At 41.1% G+C, this 17,971-nt stretch overlaps 1 protein-coding gene across 2 annotated transcripts in view; it reads right to left on the minus strand.

Moving 5' to 3' along the window:
- LOC121650662 (diacylglycerol kinase beta) overlaps positions 1 to 17,971 on the minus strand; it is a 155,832-nt gene that overhangs the window by 39,844 nt on the left and 98,017 nt on the right. For both annotated transcript variants that reach the window (XM_042002276.1, XM_042002275.1), the window contains one exon: positions 5,463 to 5,527. In XM_042002276.1, coding sequence (XP_041858210.1) covers positions 5,463 to 5,527 — 65 coding nt within the window. The remainder of the gene's footprint in view (positions 1 to 5,462; positions 5,528 to 17,971) is intronic.

Here is a 17,971-nt window from a genome sequence, read left to right on the forward strand (position 1 = left end):
TGAGTTCACTGGACTCCAACGGCCTCCACAGCCACCAGATCTCAGTCCAGTAGAGCAGCTTTGGGATGTGGTGGAACGGGAGATTCTCATCATGGATGCAGCCGACAAACCTGCAGCAACTGTGTGATGCTGTCATGTCAATATGGAGGAAACCTCTGAGGGAGGTTTCCACCACCTGCTTCATCTATCACACCAGGAATTAAAGTTCTGGAGGAAAAATGGGGTCTGACCCGGTACCAGAAAGTGGACCTGATGAAGTGGACGATGAGTTTCTATACGTAAATATTTTTATGACATTACTTTGAGATTACAAACAATACTTATTAATTGTTTAGTTGTTTTTCATCATCGAGGATTCGTCTTTGACTCCCAAATAGGGATTAATAAAAAGAAGCTAAAATATTTAACTAAACTAAGTATTAGTTCAACAGTGTTTCATTTGTGTCCCACTTTTTTCTGACAACCTAGAAAGCCATTTAGTTCAATGCTAATATTAAATATTTAGATTTAATATCTTCACAATCACATTAAACCAGAAGTAGAACATTCATATCAGCTAAAATCTGCTCTGGTTCAAAAAAACAAGTTTTGATCATCAAGTCATGAAACAAGGAATTAAGTTGTGTTTAGTTTTAAACAGACAAACTGGTTAAACTGCAGCTGAACATCATCACAACTGTTTAATTTCTCCATCGGGTTAAAAAGCTGCTGATCAGTTATCCCATGGCTCAGCTCAACAGTGCAGCTTAGAGACAGATAATGACGTAAGAATGATGTTCAAACACCAGAGATGACAATGACTGAACTCTAAAGATCAGAATTCAGTAACATGTCAAAGGTCATAATTTAATTATTGATCATTCTAAAAATAAATAAAGAATAAAACGTGCATATTGTGTTGATAAAACAGTTAACATTGTAATTCAATGTCAACTAATAAACTTCAATAAATGAAATTCTTTAAATTTAGCAACCAAACAGACATCCAAAGAAACGCAGGAAGCAAAGAGCAACAAGCCTGTAGAACCAGGGAGAGAACATCCAGGGTCCACTTCAATTGGAAGCAGGTGAGATGACAGAAGTCATGTGACTGAAGTCTAAAACATTCTGAATAAAAAACGTAAAGCCTGGTTCATCCACCCGTTCATGCCCGTGGAGCTCTGAGCTTCTTTCCTCACGTTACAATAAAGTTCATAAAGTTGTGATTAAACCCACCAAACTGTTTAAAGCTGATTTAAGTGTCTACTTGTGGTCATGATGCAACTCTTTAATTTGTTCTTTGACCCTTTTAGTTTAGTCAGAACTAACTGACTAAACTAATGTGTTTCTCAGAAACCATAATGACGGCTGTCAGCTCCGCTGTGATTCAGAGAAAAAGCCCCACCGGCCTGAACCTCCATGATCCTGTGTGAGGAGGGGCAGCGACTCCTGTACAGGTGCCCTGACAGCTGTGTAGTACATGCAGGTCCTTAACCCCCCACATGCTGACTCAGCATTGCTCTGTGTTAGTCGTGTTACTGGTTTGGGTCACCTCATCCGTCCTGTGAGGTCAGACCTGCTAACATTTCTGCATCATGTCGACGTCAGGCATGTATCGGGAGGGAGGAAGGCTGCACGCTCCTCTGCCTCCAGAGATCACGGAGGATCTTCAGATCAGTCCGCAGCTCTCAGGCGGAAAATCAGACGAAAGAAATGAAGCCAGCTCACATCAGATCAGTGTGCAAGCCAATTTCCTCCTCAGGCAAAAAACACAAAAATCAACATGATGTAAATCACGTGGACGCATTAAAAATATTTCACAAACTGAAAAAGAAAAATCTCTTTAACATTAACTATGAAGGTTTACAGATGAATGAATCAAGCTGGCTTTACTACAACTACAACCTGAGTGACAAAGTTTAATAACTGGGATGATGAGAGTTTGTAGAACCTTTAAAAAGCCGATAAATCTGAGCTCGAGCTGCCTGAGCTGCAAAGGACTGAATGATGTGGAAGAAACTTAAAATGATCAATTTCACAAAATATTCTTTATTTTTTTCCAACCTACATGTTCATTTTCTAGTCCAGCTGCTTTGAAGTAAGTAAAGACGTGTGAATAGTTGTTTCTTTGCAGCAGGACGTTGGTCCATGGCCACGGCCTCCATGCTGTGCTGCAGCAGCTGCCTGGGTAACTGGCTTTAAGCTCCAGTAACTGGAGAGCCGTCACATGACATTAATCCACCATCAACCATCATTCTAACAGGTAAAGTGTATTTTTATGTTTAGAACATGTTTATTCACTAAAACTATGGTGAAAGGTGGATTATTGCTGAACATGTTTAGGCAAGAACTGGTTTCCTCACAAAACAGGAGCTATAGAGACAGAAACCTTCAAAGGTGACATGAGATGTGCTTTTTAGAAATTTTATTATTCCTACAGTAAATAATACAATCATTAGAAACCTTTTATGTGTCATTTAAATTATTGATCAATTAAATAAATAAAATAGAAGCATAAAAGTACATTTAGACAGTATAGGCTCAGGCCCCCCGGGGACCCCCTCAGTCACCATTTTTCATGTACTCATCTTCATTACACTGATTCAACTTAAATACTTGAAATTATTCAACATTTTGCCCTCCAAACTTATCAAAGACTAGCATTAATAACAACTAGGTTAAAAATATGTTATTAATTCACCCATTTTCTGTCCCGCTTTCTCCAGTTCAGGGTTGCAGGGCAGCTGGAGTCTATCCCAGCATTTAGCAGGTGAGAGGCAGGTACACCTGGACAGGTAGCCAGTCCATCACAGGGCCAACACAGAGAAAAACAACCATTCACACTCAATCCTAGGGAGGATTTAAAGAGACCAGTTAACCTATCCTGCATGTCTTTAGATGGTGGGAGGAAGCCGGAGCACCCAGAGAGAACTCCACAGCGACCCCTGCACAGCCGAGGCTCAAACCAGCAACCTTATGTTCTATTAAAACCTGTGTTACATTTTACTCTACACTACGGTTCCCACGAACACGACTCCACGACGTCATCCGTCCCTCAGCTGTCGTTTCCTGCCTGTCTGAACAGATTTCAGCTGAATGAGGAGGAAATGTGAACGAGGAAAGTGACGTGTAAAAGGAACAGCCACCACGTGGAGGTGCTGAATGCTGTAACCAACTAGACATGTTACAAGAAAAGAAAGAAGGCAGAGGTGGACGTCCATGACGAGAGGTGAAGGTCTGACATGCAGATAGTTTGTGCTCATGCAGTAAACTGAGGTCATGTCCATGTGGAGACAAGTCCAGGGGTTGACCATGACAATCCAATGAAGTTTGTTTAGTGTTTGGATGTCTTGCATGTAGATGCAGAATGTTAGAAGCCCCAAAACAAGTCCTAAAGAGAATAAATCTGAAAACCCCACACTTGTGTTTCTGCTGTTTCCCTTTAAAGAAACAATTATGATTAAATATTTTCAGTTTTACTTATAATCTGGATTATATTTGGATGGTAACTTTAAGAATCTAGCAGAAACACTGGCTGCAGACGTAGCTGCAGCAGCCAGAACGCTCTCAGTTTGGAGAAGCAGCAGCTTCTTTACTAACAGGTGAGCAAAAAGTAAAAACGCCTCTAAATGTAAAAATGCTTCTACACCTCCTCGAGGTGGTTTTTATACCTTCTGCAGAAAAGACATGATGCACTTCAGGAGGACTGAAAAACTGTGTGCATCATGCCTGAGTTAATGAAAGTAAAAAAGTTTTTGTGTTTTTTGTGTGTTTGTGTTATCAGAGTGAAGAAAAACTGGGCTTTCTTTTCCAACAAAATGAGGTGGTTTTAGGGGGCACGGTCGTGAAAAGTGAGGGTCCTCAGACGAGTCCGGATACTGTGGCTTTGGGCCCTGCAGGACTGCCTGAAGCTGTCGGAGCGTCTCCCAACAGGATGGACGTGGGGAGGTGGGAGTGTGTGCTACTCGGTGCAGACAACGCTGTTGGCAACAAGGACAATGAGGCAAAGTGCTACATGATGCTGGGCCTCTCTCGCAGGTCAAAAGTGTCCATCGTCTTCTTCTCCTGCACACTGACGCTGTGCTCGCCGCCAAAACATCAGTCAGATCACAATAAAACAGTCGCAGCTGTCCATCAGCTGTCATGTGCAGCGTGGAGGAAAACTAGCAGAACAACAGGCAGCAGTGTGTTTGTGGACGCCACGATGGACTGCGGGCTGTTTCCGGAAGATTCCTGTCGGAGCTGCAGTTAGTGACGAAGCACAACTGGATCCAAACAGTTTGAGCTGAAGCGTGCTCGGTGCTCTGCAGGTTACTGCGTTTAACCTCTGGGTTTATACGTGCTAAATATGTCATGCTTTACATCTTTTAACGCTGGCCCTTCGCTAATGGATCAAAGCGATGGGCCTTCGGTGAACAGATGTATCTTTCTTTTATCTTTTATCACCCTCTCTTGCTGCTGCCTGGAAACAGATATGGGACTCCAGATGGAAGCTTCAGCATTAATTATTGAAATTCAAAGAGTAAACAACCTCTTCGTTTCTCCTCTTCTTACTCTCCCTGCTCCTCTTATTTTCCACTGTAGGCAGACTAATTAAGCGTGCAGGGAAGCAGCGACACATGGTGTCATCATGCAAACAACATGAAACATTCGGTTCCCGTGAGATTCACCAGCATTCAAAACAAGCTCCTGTACTTCTCTATGCACACAAACTTTGTGACCATCAAACCTGAAGTGTCAGGTGGTTTGTTACCAGTATGCCCCACGGTTTATATATCAGGACATAGAAAACATCATTAGCATGTTAAATGTAAACGTTCAACAACAACAGTACATTTAACCTTCATTAAATCTATTAAAAGAAAAATTTAAAGTTTCACCTTCATAAAGAACCATGTGTGTTACTACAACGCCGAGAAGGAAACAAATCAATTTTCAATTTCATTCGAATATAATATAAAGTTACCAGACAGAGGAAAACCACAACATAACAGGTTGTGATGCATCTTGTTGCGCTGACGTTCAGCTCATCATCACTAAGATATTTCTTTTCTCTTTCATATGAACTGCTGTTACTCTCCTCTGGCCTCCTACTCTGGTCAGAATCAGGCAGCTTCCTTCATTATAAAATAAATTAGAGTACTATTTACTTGTTCTCATAGCCTTCCAATTTAAATATGACTCAGAAATGCATCCACATCACATCTCTGTCCATCTGCTACATTCAGGTCTCCTCCTTCTGAACCTTTCCAGACCAGAACAACGATATTTTAATAAATTAAGTACTTCTGTTTAATGCTAAGAAGGTCAGTGCTGCCAATAAATTGATCTGGTTTTCCTTGTTGCTGATTACTGACAACAGCAGCTCAGCATCAACGGGTTAAAGTGCTGCCTCATCGCTTGACTGGAAGGTTTCTTATTAGCTAATGGTTTGTCTTTGGAGCAGCGAAATGTGCTCGCAGGATGGATCATCAGCCACTCACCTGCTGTTGAACTTCTCAGGGTGCTTTTCCCTCATCAGATGGAAGCGGTGGGCGATGGAGGCGTCCTGTATGGGAAAACGCAGGAGACAAAATCACCTGTATGACACTAGCTTTTCACTTCATCACCGACATGTTAGCAAAAAGCTAATGCAGGGATGTGCAAGCATAAACTGAAGCTTCGGCAGAGTGCAACGGTGACAGAAAAATGAGCATTTGTTCAGTAAATTGAAACCAAGCAGCAGCTCTCAAAGCTGTTTCCGCATTTTACAAAACTTAAGTCCTTCTCTGGCAGTTTCTGTCCACTTCTCTCATTTTTCCTTTAAATCTGGTAATCCTTTCAGCTGCGTCACAAGTGGCATGAATTTTCTTTTTTTTCTAAACCATCTTTTATACATTTTGCACCCTGTGGTGATCTTCATGGCCAAAACTGCTGTCAAATCATCATACAAAAATATTTAAAATGATTGTATGTTTTGTAGTTTTGAGCAGGTCTGAAGTTGTTCAAGTGATTTATGAAGGAAAAAATCGCAGCAGGATGGACATTTTAGCCACCAGCAGGTGCTAAATGTGAGGAGGACACAAGGGTTAAACAACTCCACTGTGACATATAAGATATGTGGAGATGTTTTAAAGCCTGTCATTGAGCTTGAGCACCAGACGTATTATTTAGATCTCCAAATCTTTAGATTTTATGTAAAGTTTTTACGTTTTAAACCATGCTCCTTAAAGTAACACTTTATAACTTTACAACCTTAATTAATTCTCTTGGGTGAAATCTAAGGAATCTGAAAGTGGCCATTCGTTCAATGATCCATTTTTAGATGCTGATATCTTGAGATAGTAAAGTTGGTTTTAGCATGACAAGTTACATTTTTGGTTATCTGGAGAAATCAGCATTTTCTGGAGATAGCGACGTACTAAGAGAAAACGAAGGAGTGAAGAAAAAGAAGACAAAGACACAACAGATAGAAAACAACAGCAACAGCTGCTACACAGAAAACATCCAACAACCCCTGTAAGAACACAAAGCAGACAATCATAAAGAGCACCTACAGGAAGACAAACAGAAAAACGTGAACAATAACAACTGCAGGATATCACTGACTGCATAACCCCGTTAGTGAATGTAGGTGTGTTAAAATTTAACTGTTTAACCAGGACCAGCCAGCTCAAATTTAAACGATGAATTCCACCATCTGGTGAGCGAGTTCCAGATCATGCCATCAGCTTGGAGTTAAGTTCCTGAGGTCAAAGACCACACACTCCAGCAGCTTTGTCCTTTTAAACAAGGTTTCATGCATGTTTTAATCTTTTACTAAAGTCAGCCATTTATTTTATTGATTTTATTTATTATAGTTTAACGTCTTTGTTCTTCTATCTTATGTTAGCTTACTCTGAGCAGGATTTTTATATTGCCGTTTAATTCTTCTTGAGATATGCATTTTTTTATTGTTCTTCTGTGTCTGTTTTTGGTTTTAATGTTTTGTTCTACCTTCATTTATCAATAAAGTTTCCTTGACCTTGAAGACCCTCTTTGTTTTATCAGTGAGTTTTTGAAAATAATGAAACCGTTTTCTTGACAAAACATGTCAAAAATAGAACTCAGTAAGCTTGGTCATATCATTATAATTCAGATCAAAGTAAAAATTAAATGAAAATAAAATGATCCATGTTACATGTTTGCTACAGACATAAAATCCCATGCATACCTAATGCATGGCCACAAGTAATCAGGTCATTCCTATATACAGAATTATGTGTGAACCAGACCAGTCAGGCTCTGTAAGGTTCAGGTTTTCTTCATCTTACTGGTCAGCAGTCTACAGGGAACCAATCAGAATAAATCCCTTCTTCTTGCCATGTTGATGTTCAGCCTGAAGAGCATCAGCCAGAAGAGCAGAGGTCTAACATCCAGCAGAGAACCAAAGGTCAGGGGTTGATCTGAGGCAGGACTTTTCCCTCCTCCCCCCATCTGTTTAACCCCCGACCTTTGGGTCAAAGGTGGAGTAAACCTGATTGGTCACCAGACCCGCCTGTGACCTCATAAACAAACGAAGGCATCTGTCGCCACAACCTGATCCGTCATCTGAAAATATCCGACTCAGAGGTTTTTACTGTCACAATGGCAACCTGCACAAGCCAAATACATGACAAGATGTCAGAGTCCACACACACACACACACACACACACACAGAAACACACACACACATGCTTGTGTTTTGAGTGGATGTGATCAATTACACAGAGCAGCTTAAATTTGACCTCAGGGTGAGCTTGACCAGAGCCGCTTCTGCTGCACTCAGGCCTGGGGATGTAATCTGCCCTTCACAGATAAACAGCAACTGGACGTACAAAATAAGTTCAACATCGACTAAATGTCAGAGGAAGTCATATGGTTAATGTAGATTTAACTCCCACTGTGATGGGGATAGTATACAGCAGCAGAGCATCACTGTGATGTGATCAGTTAAAGGCTGATTCTTTTACTCCCTCGTGATGTAACAGTGTCTGGTTCTGCTTAAAGTACTCCACGAATACACAACCAGACCTGCCTTCATCCCTTAATACAGAAAGACAACAAGTAAAGACATAATAACACAAATATGAGGGTAACTTCCCTTCAAATACAATCAAATGTTCTATATAGCTAAACTTATTGGGACACAGACATTTAATATAATCGAATAAATCTTTATAATTCATTTTTCATATATGGTTTAAAGCATTATTTTATACCATTTCTACATATGGAAGGAAGCTTTTCCTGGCCTACAGTAATGTGAAAAAGAAAATAAATCCTCTTACGTTTTTAACACTGCAGATTTATGCATCAGGACATAAACAAAATTCTTCTGTCCCAGGTTTAAAAATGAAGTAAATGCAACCTTAAATAAACACCACGTATCTCACTGTGAATATTTAATGAACTAAAATGCAGAATCAGTGTGCAAAAAACTACATCCAGTCCATCATCCATCAGCTTGTAGAAGCTCCCTTAACAGCAGTAAGTTGTAGTTTCTGGATGATGTTATCAGTATTTCTCATGGTTGTGGAGGAATGTTGCTTCAGTTCATTGGTTCCTGCAGCTCTGAAGGTCCCACCACAACATCTCAGTCAGGTTCAGGTCTAAACTTTGACCGCATCATGTCAACATCTTGATTCTTTTCTTTTTAGCTATTCTGTTGACCTGCTGCTGTGTTTGGGATCATCTTCCTGCTGCACGAGACCGTTGCGTCCAAGCTTTAGCTGTCGGACAGATGGACTCACATTGGACTCCAGTTGTCTGTATTTACTTGTATTTACTCTGGAATACTTTGGTATGCAGAGGAGTTCATGGTCCACTCAGTGACTGCAAGCTGTCCAGGTTCTGGGGCTGCAATTTAATTTAATTTCATTTCATTTCTACTTTATTTAACCTGTTAAAACGTCATTTAGATTTTCCAGAGTCAAATGTAGTAGTCAGCATGAGGTAAATAAAATACAACTTGGGGTGAATAAAGAGTTTAAAAAGTTACATTGACAAGGGATGTTTTTCTCTCAAGCCCTTAAAATAAGCTTCCCTAGTGAGATCAGTTTTGCTATGAGACGAAATAAGCCCATATCATCATCCCTCCACCACCGTGTTGGACAGTTAGCATGAGTTGTTTGTGCTGATATGTTGTGTTTGGTTTTCTGTAGCTGTCCAAACATGCCCACTCTGGTCTGGTCTGTCCACCATTGTTCCAGAGGTCTGGTGGTTTGTTCAGATGCAGCTTTGCCAGCGTAAGCCGTGCTTAGAGAGGAGGCTTTCTCCTGCAGCCCTTCCCAACAAGTCGTACTGGTTCAGTGTTTTTCTAACTGGACTATCATGAACTTTAACGTTTAACCTGCTAACAGAGGCCTGGTCAGTCTGAGATGGAGCTCTGCTGATGTCTTTCCTCCTTGGCATTGTGTTAACACCTGAATGCTTTCATAGAGGAGCTCACACTAGTTTTTGTTCAGTGAAAAATGATAAACTCGTGTTGTGCAGATGTTTCACTTCAGTTTTCTGTAACAGGCAGAACTAAAGATTGTGACAGTGCAGGTGGACAGGTGTGATGATGCATGTCCTCATTTGTTACTGTTAAACCTACAGTTTCACCTCCTCAGACAGGCATTACAGCAGAGTACAGAGGACTCACAGCATCAGCAGATATCAAATCTCAAAATAGAGGTGCATCTGCTGCTTTAACTGGACCAGAACTTGATACTAGAACCTGGGGGGGCGAAGAGCAGACTAACTTTAGCCAAGGAGCTCTTACCGAGGATATCAATTTAAGTTTTACTCAACAAAAACATCCAAAAACACGTTTTTCATTGAGGTGAAAAGGTTGTTTACAGCTTGCCAGCGGAGTGAAACGGGTTGTGTTTTCTCTGAGTTTGGTACATTGTGAGCAGCATGTGAATCAGGGCCAGTCAGTGACACATAGCGGCTGCAACGGTCTCCAAAACATGACGGGCTGTTTCATGTCACTGGCTCTGCTTTCAGTCTGCTGCTGCTGGCAGTCAGACAATCTGCTGCCAACAAACTGTGACATTTACCGTCGTCGTTTTGATTTCGGCTGTTTGAAGTTGTGCATGTGGTGTGTGGGAGCAGGGGAGGGAATGGAAAAGTGGGACAAACAATGAAAGACAACACTGGCTTTAAAATGTCACCCTAGTGGATCCAACAGCCCCCAGTGAAGGAAGAGCTGGTCACTTCACCCCTTTTATGTTAAACTGGCCCCTGGAAGGGTTGTCAGTCAGCTTAATGTCAAAGAGAAACATCACAGAGGGCTTTAAATCTCTCACATATAACAGTACTGTAACACTAAAACACTCAGCTATGGTGATACTTTCTCTATCAGTGATGTGAGTCCTTTGTTAGTTCTTTGTTAAATCAGTCACCAACGCTGGTACTCAGCATTACTTTTGAAAATTAAAAAGTCATTTATAATCATAAATTAAATTATTAAAATAAAGCTATGGAATCTAATACAGCTGCCAACCTGTGATGCACAATATGAAATGAGATGAGAAATTTTACTGGAAAAACTCCTGTGCCTAAGATTTAAGTACTTGTACTTTGTTACATTCCTCCACTGAACATCACAATATCATCAGCATAATTTAACACCACAAATTCCTCCTGCCAGCTGAAGGGGTGGTTGTGTGTTTAGAGATGCAGCAGCGTTACAGATATGACAAGCAACACAAGTTTCCAAAATCTCAAAAAGGAAATGTTTTTAGATAAAAAAAAAACTCATACTCTTTAAAGATTTGAACAGAATTATTCCTTATTTCTGCAGGATCTGGCAACTTCTCATCCAGAAACGATGTAGCTGTAATGTTCTGACACAAATTAAAGGTTTGAAACACGCTTTTCAGGCATGTAACTGATGCTTCAGATGTGTGTGACTGTGTTTTTGAGTCCACGTGTCGGAGCATGTGTGTGTGGCTCCTCCTGTCTTTAAAACCAGCCAGGTGTCACTCAGCACGGTCATTCATTACCACGGTAACCTGGTCTGAACCTGGCAGACACTGACTTCCTGTCACTGATACTTCCCCTGACCTTCAGTCTGTGCCAGGACCACTCCATCACACATCCACAACTCACTCACACTCACACTCACACACGCACACACACACACACCCACACACACACACACACACACACACACTCAGAGATAATTTTATATGCAGACTTTCTGCAGATTGTGCCTGTGCATCTTAAAAGAAAAACACCAGGAAACAAAAAACCTGCTCAGATGTGTGATACTTGATGTGTTTGCTTCATCTATGTGTGTGCATGTGATATCTGGAATCGGGGAAAAGAGTATTAAGGGAAGTTATCAGAATCAGAAATACTTTATTAATTATTTATGATGAATAAATCCTTTTTGTGGTGCATAGTGGTACGCTTTATTCATAGTAAATTATTTACAACGTCTTTTCATTTTATGTTTAAAAACGTAAAAAATTATAATAATTCTGCGAATGAAACCTGAGATGGATAATTGAATGGAAAATGTTACAGTGTGCCATTTATTTCACAAAAACTAAACCAATATGTAGACGCACTGGGCGAAAGCCCAGCCTTAGACCTGAAACAGGGAACTACACTCACTTGGCCACTTTATCAGCTTCTATTACGGGGTTGGACCCCTTTATTCCTTCAGAACTGCCTTAATTTGTGGTGTCATATATTCATCAAGGTGGTGGAAACCTTCCTCAGAGGTTTTCTCCATATCAACATGACAGCATCACACAGTTGCTGCAGGTTTGTCGGCTGCATCCATGATGAGAATCTCCCGTTCCACCACATCCCAAAGCTGCTCTACTGGACTGAGATCTGGTGGCTGTGGAGGCCGTTGGAGTCCAGTGAACTCATCGTCATGTTCTAGAAAGCAGGTGGAGATGATCTGAGCTTTGTGACATGGTGCATTACCCTGCTGGAAGTAGCATCAGAAGATGCTCCACTGTGGTCATAAAGGGATGGACATGGTCAGCAACAATACTCAGGTAGGCTGTGCTGGTTAAACCAGGCCACGTTGGTACTAAGGGGCCCAAAGTGGACCAAGAAAATCTCCCCCCACCATTACACCAGCAGCAGCCTGAAGCGTTGATCCAAGGCAGGATGGATCCATGTTTTCATGATGTTTCCAGCAGATTCTGAGCCGAGCATCTGAATGTGGAGCTGAAATGGAGACTCATCAGACCAGCAACGTTTCTCTAGCAACGAAGTAAAGTAGTGCGTTACACTTAAAATATCGGTAACAAAATGACTTTACTGCACTACAGTAACGTGTTTTTCTGTGCTACTCGAGCCATGTTTGTCTATGTGTAAAGTTCTGATCTGTTTTAAATGGTATGCGCATGCTGCTGCCTGTGTGTGCTTGCCTGTGCACGTTCCCATAGAGATCAATTTGCATGATGTAGCTGATTGCGCCAACTAAAGAGAAAGAAAAATTAAGCTGGAAAGTCGGCAATACAGGCTGTTGGTCAGTGGCAATATTCGCATTATTTTCAGTTCAGTCCAGTTTCAGTCCAAACTTGTGGCGAAAGATCCTGCTCGCCAGTCAGTGGAAGGAGTCCTTCAGCAGCCGACCCGCCTAAACAAGTAACCGACCCGCCTAAACAAGCAACCGACCCGCCTAAACAAGCAGCCGACCCGCCTAAACAAGTAACCGACCCGCCTAAACAAGCAGCCGACCCGCCTAAACAAGCAGCCGACCCGCCTAAACAAGCTAAGCGTTTTTCAACATTTCCTGGAGCACAGCAGCTGGTAAGACAGAAATTAACAAGCTTGTTGCAGGTTCATTGTAGGAGACATGCTCCTCCTGTCGACTATTGAATCGCCCAGGTTTAGAAAAATACTAGATAAAATGATTATGAGAGTGTGGCCACAGACAGGGATGTTGTTCTTGTGGTTTTAAAGCCGTTTTGTTTACAATATACAATAAACACTATGCAGACAGGCAGTGATGATTCGGCTGTGATGTTTGTCCACGTCTACACGGTGAATTAAGAAATGGTAAAGTAATAAGTAGTGGCGCTCCTTTTCAAATGCAGTAACCAGTAAAGTAATTTCATTACAATTTACAGAAGTAATGACTAACTAGTAACTAATTACGTTTTTTAGAGTAACTACCCCAGCACTGTTCAACTTATATCTGTGTGGACATGGCCTTATTTAGCTCAATCACAGGCTCTGCACAGTTAAAACTTCATGTACCCACTGTGCTCTTTGGGACCACTTTAGTAGTGATGGGATGTTCGGCTCTTTTCAGAGAACTGACTGTTGTGGCTCGGCTGTCAAAGAAGAGCCGGCTCTTTTGACTCCCAAACAGCTCTTGATTTAGCATCTTTTTTAGCCCCATAATTGACCTTAAATTCTCGAAAAATTAATGAATTGTGTTTTGAAAACCGTTTTTTGTTTAGCATTTTTACACAAAGCCTTACATTTGTCTCCTTTTGTGTATTTATTCTGATACAAAACCACTTACTTTTGTTTAATATTTCAACAAAAATCTTATATTGCACAAATGAAGAAAAAACAGCAAACAAATCCACAAAACAGAACGAGAACCAAACACAAGAAAGCAGCATTAATGTCCTCAGTGCAGGTTGGCCTTCAGAAAAATAAGATGCCTCATCATGGATGGCTGATCCGGTTTCCCCCCTCTGTAAGTAGGATTTGAAGACATGACGCACTCACTCATGTACTCTCCTCACAGCTGTCTGCTGTCTCACCTGCAGTGTATGGTATGATCCTATATCCTCACATGTGATTGGCCGCCTGCAGGCCATGCAGGCCAATCCAAACAAAGCGGTGCCATGGGCAGAGCTGGGGCTGAGCACTGAGAGCTAGCACACAGCAAAAGGAAAAAAACTGGGAGCCAGCTCTTCTGATTCACTACCAAGCACCGGCACTCAGAGCCGGCTCTTTCGTGCATGGCACATCACTACACTTTAGAGGGTCAGTGGCCCCGGGTTGGGAACCACTGTACTAAAGGTACTGGCCTTAAAATTCTGTAGAGACAGCTTATTGGTGTTTTTTATTTATTTTTAAAAAAAAAAAAAAAAAAAAAAAAGCTAAAATTGGAAATTGATTACAAGACATTTGGACCAACTGGGTGAGCAACAAGAGAAATCTCTGATCTAGAGCCCTATTTGAGGTGAGAGTTAATTATGGGGAGAACATTTAAAGACATACAAAACAATGAGAAAATAAATCAGATATGCAAAGCTACCCAAAAACTGCAAAGAGAACACATCTCTTTGAATCTAGTCCTTTGGCTCTGATGTAAAAGGGTCGTTTACATATCTGTGATCAGACCTCACTGCCTCATAACACAAGAGTGTGGGCATGAATACACACATCCATTTAGTAGTTGATCTGGAGCTTGAATTTTCTGAATTTAGCTCTTTTCCAACACCCAGAATGAATTTTCAGTCACAGCACTTGAGTCAACCTTCTCAACATCCTGGATGATCAAACTAAAGGCCCATAACGGCGACTACTTTGCTGTAAAATTGTTTTACGAGACTTTGAAGTGTTTTTGTTTTGTAAAAGGGCTGCAGTGACGTCTACAGTGAACATCTAACGCCTTCCCGTTGGGTTGGAGCAGCAGCCAGCGACTTATATGTCCATCAGAGGAGGCACACAACAATCTGCACCCCGCTGGATGAAGGCAGGGAACGTAGTAGGAAACGGCTACTGAATACTGGGAAGCATCTCACATTGCATGGCGTGCACGAGGTTATGTGCACATGCACACGCATTAACACCCGACGTGCACTGCAAAGCGATCAGCTTCCTCACTGAAACATGATGTGCCATCTTTAAAAGCTGCTGACATGGTGTGATTTCCTTCTCTTGAATTCCTCCCATCAGATTCTTTCCAGGCTGTAGGGCAAGTGCATTAGGGGGCGATGCTGACCTGCAGCCGTTTGCAGACGCTTAATTTGATGGCTCTATTCGTGAATTGTGTTTTAATGGCTTCAGCATGGATGAAACATCATATACTGGATGGACTGATGGATGATATGAGGCCACGTGTTCTCCTTTAGCCAGAAGGTGTTAGCTGCTGGCAGGATAGACCTTTTTTGCATTTCTATCTTGGCGCATACACGAAGAAGCCTATCTATGAAGACTTGTATATTTCCTCATTGTATCAGTGGTTACGTCAACTGATTCCAATATTGTCTGTGATGTTGATCCGTTTGCCCTAACCCATACTGACTCTGAAAATAGTTTGTTTTTCCAAAAATACATCTTGTCTATTGTTGAAAAGCTTTTCCAATAAATTTTGAGAGTTGCAGTAATATTAATAATATTTGGAGACAAACTGGAGATTTCTGTCCATTTTTGTTCCTGAAAGTTTCAGACTAAATCATGATCACAGTCCCATCTGAACTCACATTGTTACGATCCATTTATGCTCCCTTGTGTACGTAAATAGTTAAGTCTGTTTCAAACGTTGTCATACATCACCTCCTTCATACTTAACGTTGCCATGATTATAAAGTTAATTCATCCACTAGTGGGCAGTGCAGAGTTTGGAGTTTCTTCTGCGTTTTGACGTCAGGTTCGGACACCAGTTGGTGGTGGTAATGCACCACTATAAAGTTGTTTGCAACCTGCAGCCTCACACGTCCCTTTAATCAAAAGCTCTCACCATCTCTACAGTTAGGGCATCGAGCATAAATAGGCTTTAAGACCAGAGGTCTTCAGCCCGTCTCCACTGACTCTAGGGGAAAATACCACATAATTCTGCATGGAGAGATTAATTTGCATTCATGGCCAGCAATGCTGGATTGCCTATACGCTTGATTTGTAACAAAAAAAAGAGCAAACAAAAATATATATCATTGAGAGACATTTCCAGAACAAACACACAGCACTTGCTGAAGATGAAGATGAGTGGGGAATAAAAGCGATTTCAGACCTTCTATGTAAAGCTGAACTGTGCACACATACATTAAAGAGATGGATCAAGTCTCCAAAACTCAAATACTGCCGCAGGTTGGCAACTATAGTGAGGCTCCACAAAACAATCGTTTATTAAACATCCTATTCTTGGACTTAAAATACAAACGTGAAATTTTTCAGAAAATCAGAGACACATCTCTCTGCAAAGAGAATTAAAATGACAACAAACATCACGACTCAGCAAAGCGATTCAGCTCCAGCTGACTCGATTATGTAATGAGTCCAGCGATGTTGTGTAGGTATGTAAGCTCTGACGGTGCTCAGGTTTGGCAAAAACTGCTAACAGTCTTGTTTATTCTAAGTTATTTTAACCCTTTTAAACCTGACCCAAGAAATAATGGGCAGAAAATTCAAATTAGTTGAATCTGAACCTTTATGTGGCCCTTTTTATGCAACAAAAAGATAAAGAAAAATAATTTGCATATATATCACTTATTACTGTGTGAGGCATCTGAATTATTGTAGCGTAAAAGGTGTCTACCAGATTGTACACAGCAGGATTTTGAGCAAAGTTTTAACCATAAAATGATGCAAAAGGTCTCAGAAACTGTATAAAAGAAGGTACGTAGAGCATTAAAGGGTTAAGAGTTAAACAGGCTCTGTAGCTCTAAATAATGTTTATTTGGTGGGACAGGAGATAAAAATGGCTCTTTCATCAGTGAACGTTGCAGACCCCTGTCCCAAACTGAATCCATCCCAACATTTTCTGCAATGTGTTGAAATTCCAAAAGTGAAGTCTGACATGAAAAGCAGCTGAAGAGAGAAAATGTGAAAATACATGTTCATTATTATCTGTAATTAAATTAATTTTGAAGTAATGCATTATTTCTTTTTACATGAAGATTTTCTTTACTGTCCCAAGTTCTTAGGATTTGGAGTTTCATGAAATATTCCAAGGATCCAATCAGAGAATAAACCTCCTGATTTACAGTTCAGGGTGTCTCAGCTGAGCCAACAACATGCTCCACACTGTGTCATCCACAATTAAGTGAGCGAGATAAAGGACGGTTGACTGTGGAAGCTTTCAGATTCAGCCTTGCCAGCCTCCCGTCACCATAGCAACCAAATCCTGAGCATCAAGGTCTGTGACGGGACGGCAGGAAATGCAGACCTTGTATGGGTAGCAAACCAGATTTGAGGTCTTACTAATGGCAACATGACTGGTGTGAGTCAGTCAGCTTTGCTCAGGTGTCGTGTGCACACACATATTTGGCCATCTGTCACTGAGGCTCCTGGAGGCTCGGCGATCTGTTGCTGTGTGCAGATAACCTTTACATTTGCAAACAGATTAATCAGCAGTTTTATTAATATGAAGTCATTCTGTGCAAAGATAAAAAAAAATAACTCCTCATTCTCTGGACCTCGTCTTTTCTTTCTCCTGAAAATTGTACGTTACATCTCTGTGGACTGTTTTTGGCAGCAGATTGGCTCATAATAAATCAGACTGAAAACTCTTTGAGGATCATTTCTGGACTACGGAGGGTTTAATGAACAGAGGAAAGGAGCTATATAAGGCTGCAGCTCTGTCATAAACTGAATTTCCATGCAAATTGATGCCAAAATAGGTACTGACATCAGTGAAAACTTGTGAAACATAATTAATATAACTATCGACTTGAATAATTTGATCAAGATAAACATGTATCGGTGGTACCAATCAGAGGGCAATTATGTAATTATGAAAAGCCCAAATCTACGAAGCTGTGGAAATGTGGTGATAAAATGTGTTTTCAGACATCACTGTCTCATCAGTCGTTTAAAGATGCACTACGTAACCCTGACTTAACGAATACATTGGAGGAGAAAAGTTCTGTCAGAACAGCTGACCAGAAGTCAGACTACTTCATCTCTGTTCTGCATGTCTGTTCACAAAGAAAAAAAAACTTCTATCTAGTGCAGGGCTACTCAATTCGGTCCTACGAGGGGCCGCAATCCAGAAGGTTTTCCATGTATCCCTGCTCCAACACACCTGAGTCAAATTAATGAGTCATTGTGTAGAACCTGATTGGCTGTTAG

This window comes from Melanotaenia boesemani, chromosome 12, assembly GCF_017639745.1.
Source record: "Melanotaenia boesemani isolate fMelBoe1 chromosome 12, fMelBoe1.pri, whole genome shotgun sequence".
Taxonomy (NCBI): domain Eukaryota; kingdom Metazoa; phylum Chordata; class Actinopteri; order Atheriniformes; family Melanotaeniidae; genus Melanotaenia; species Melanotaenia boesemani.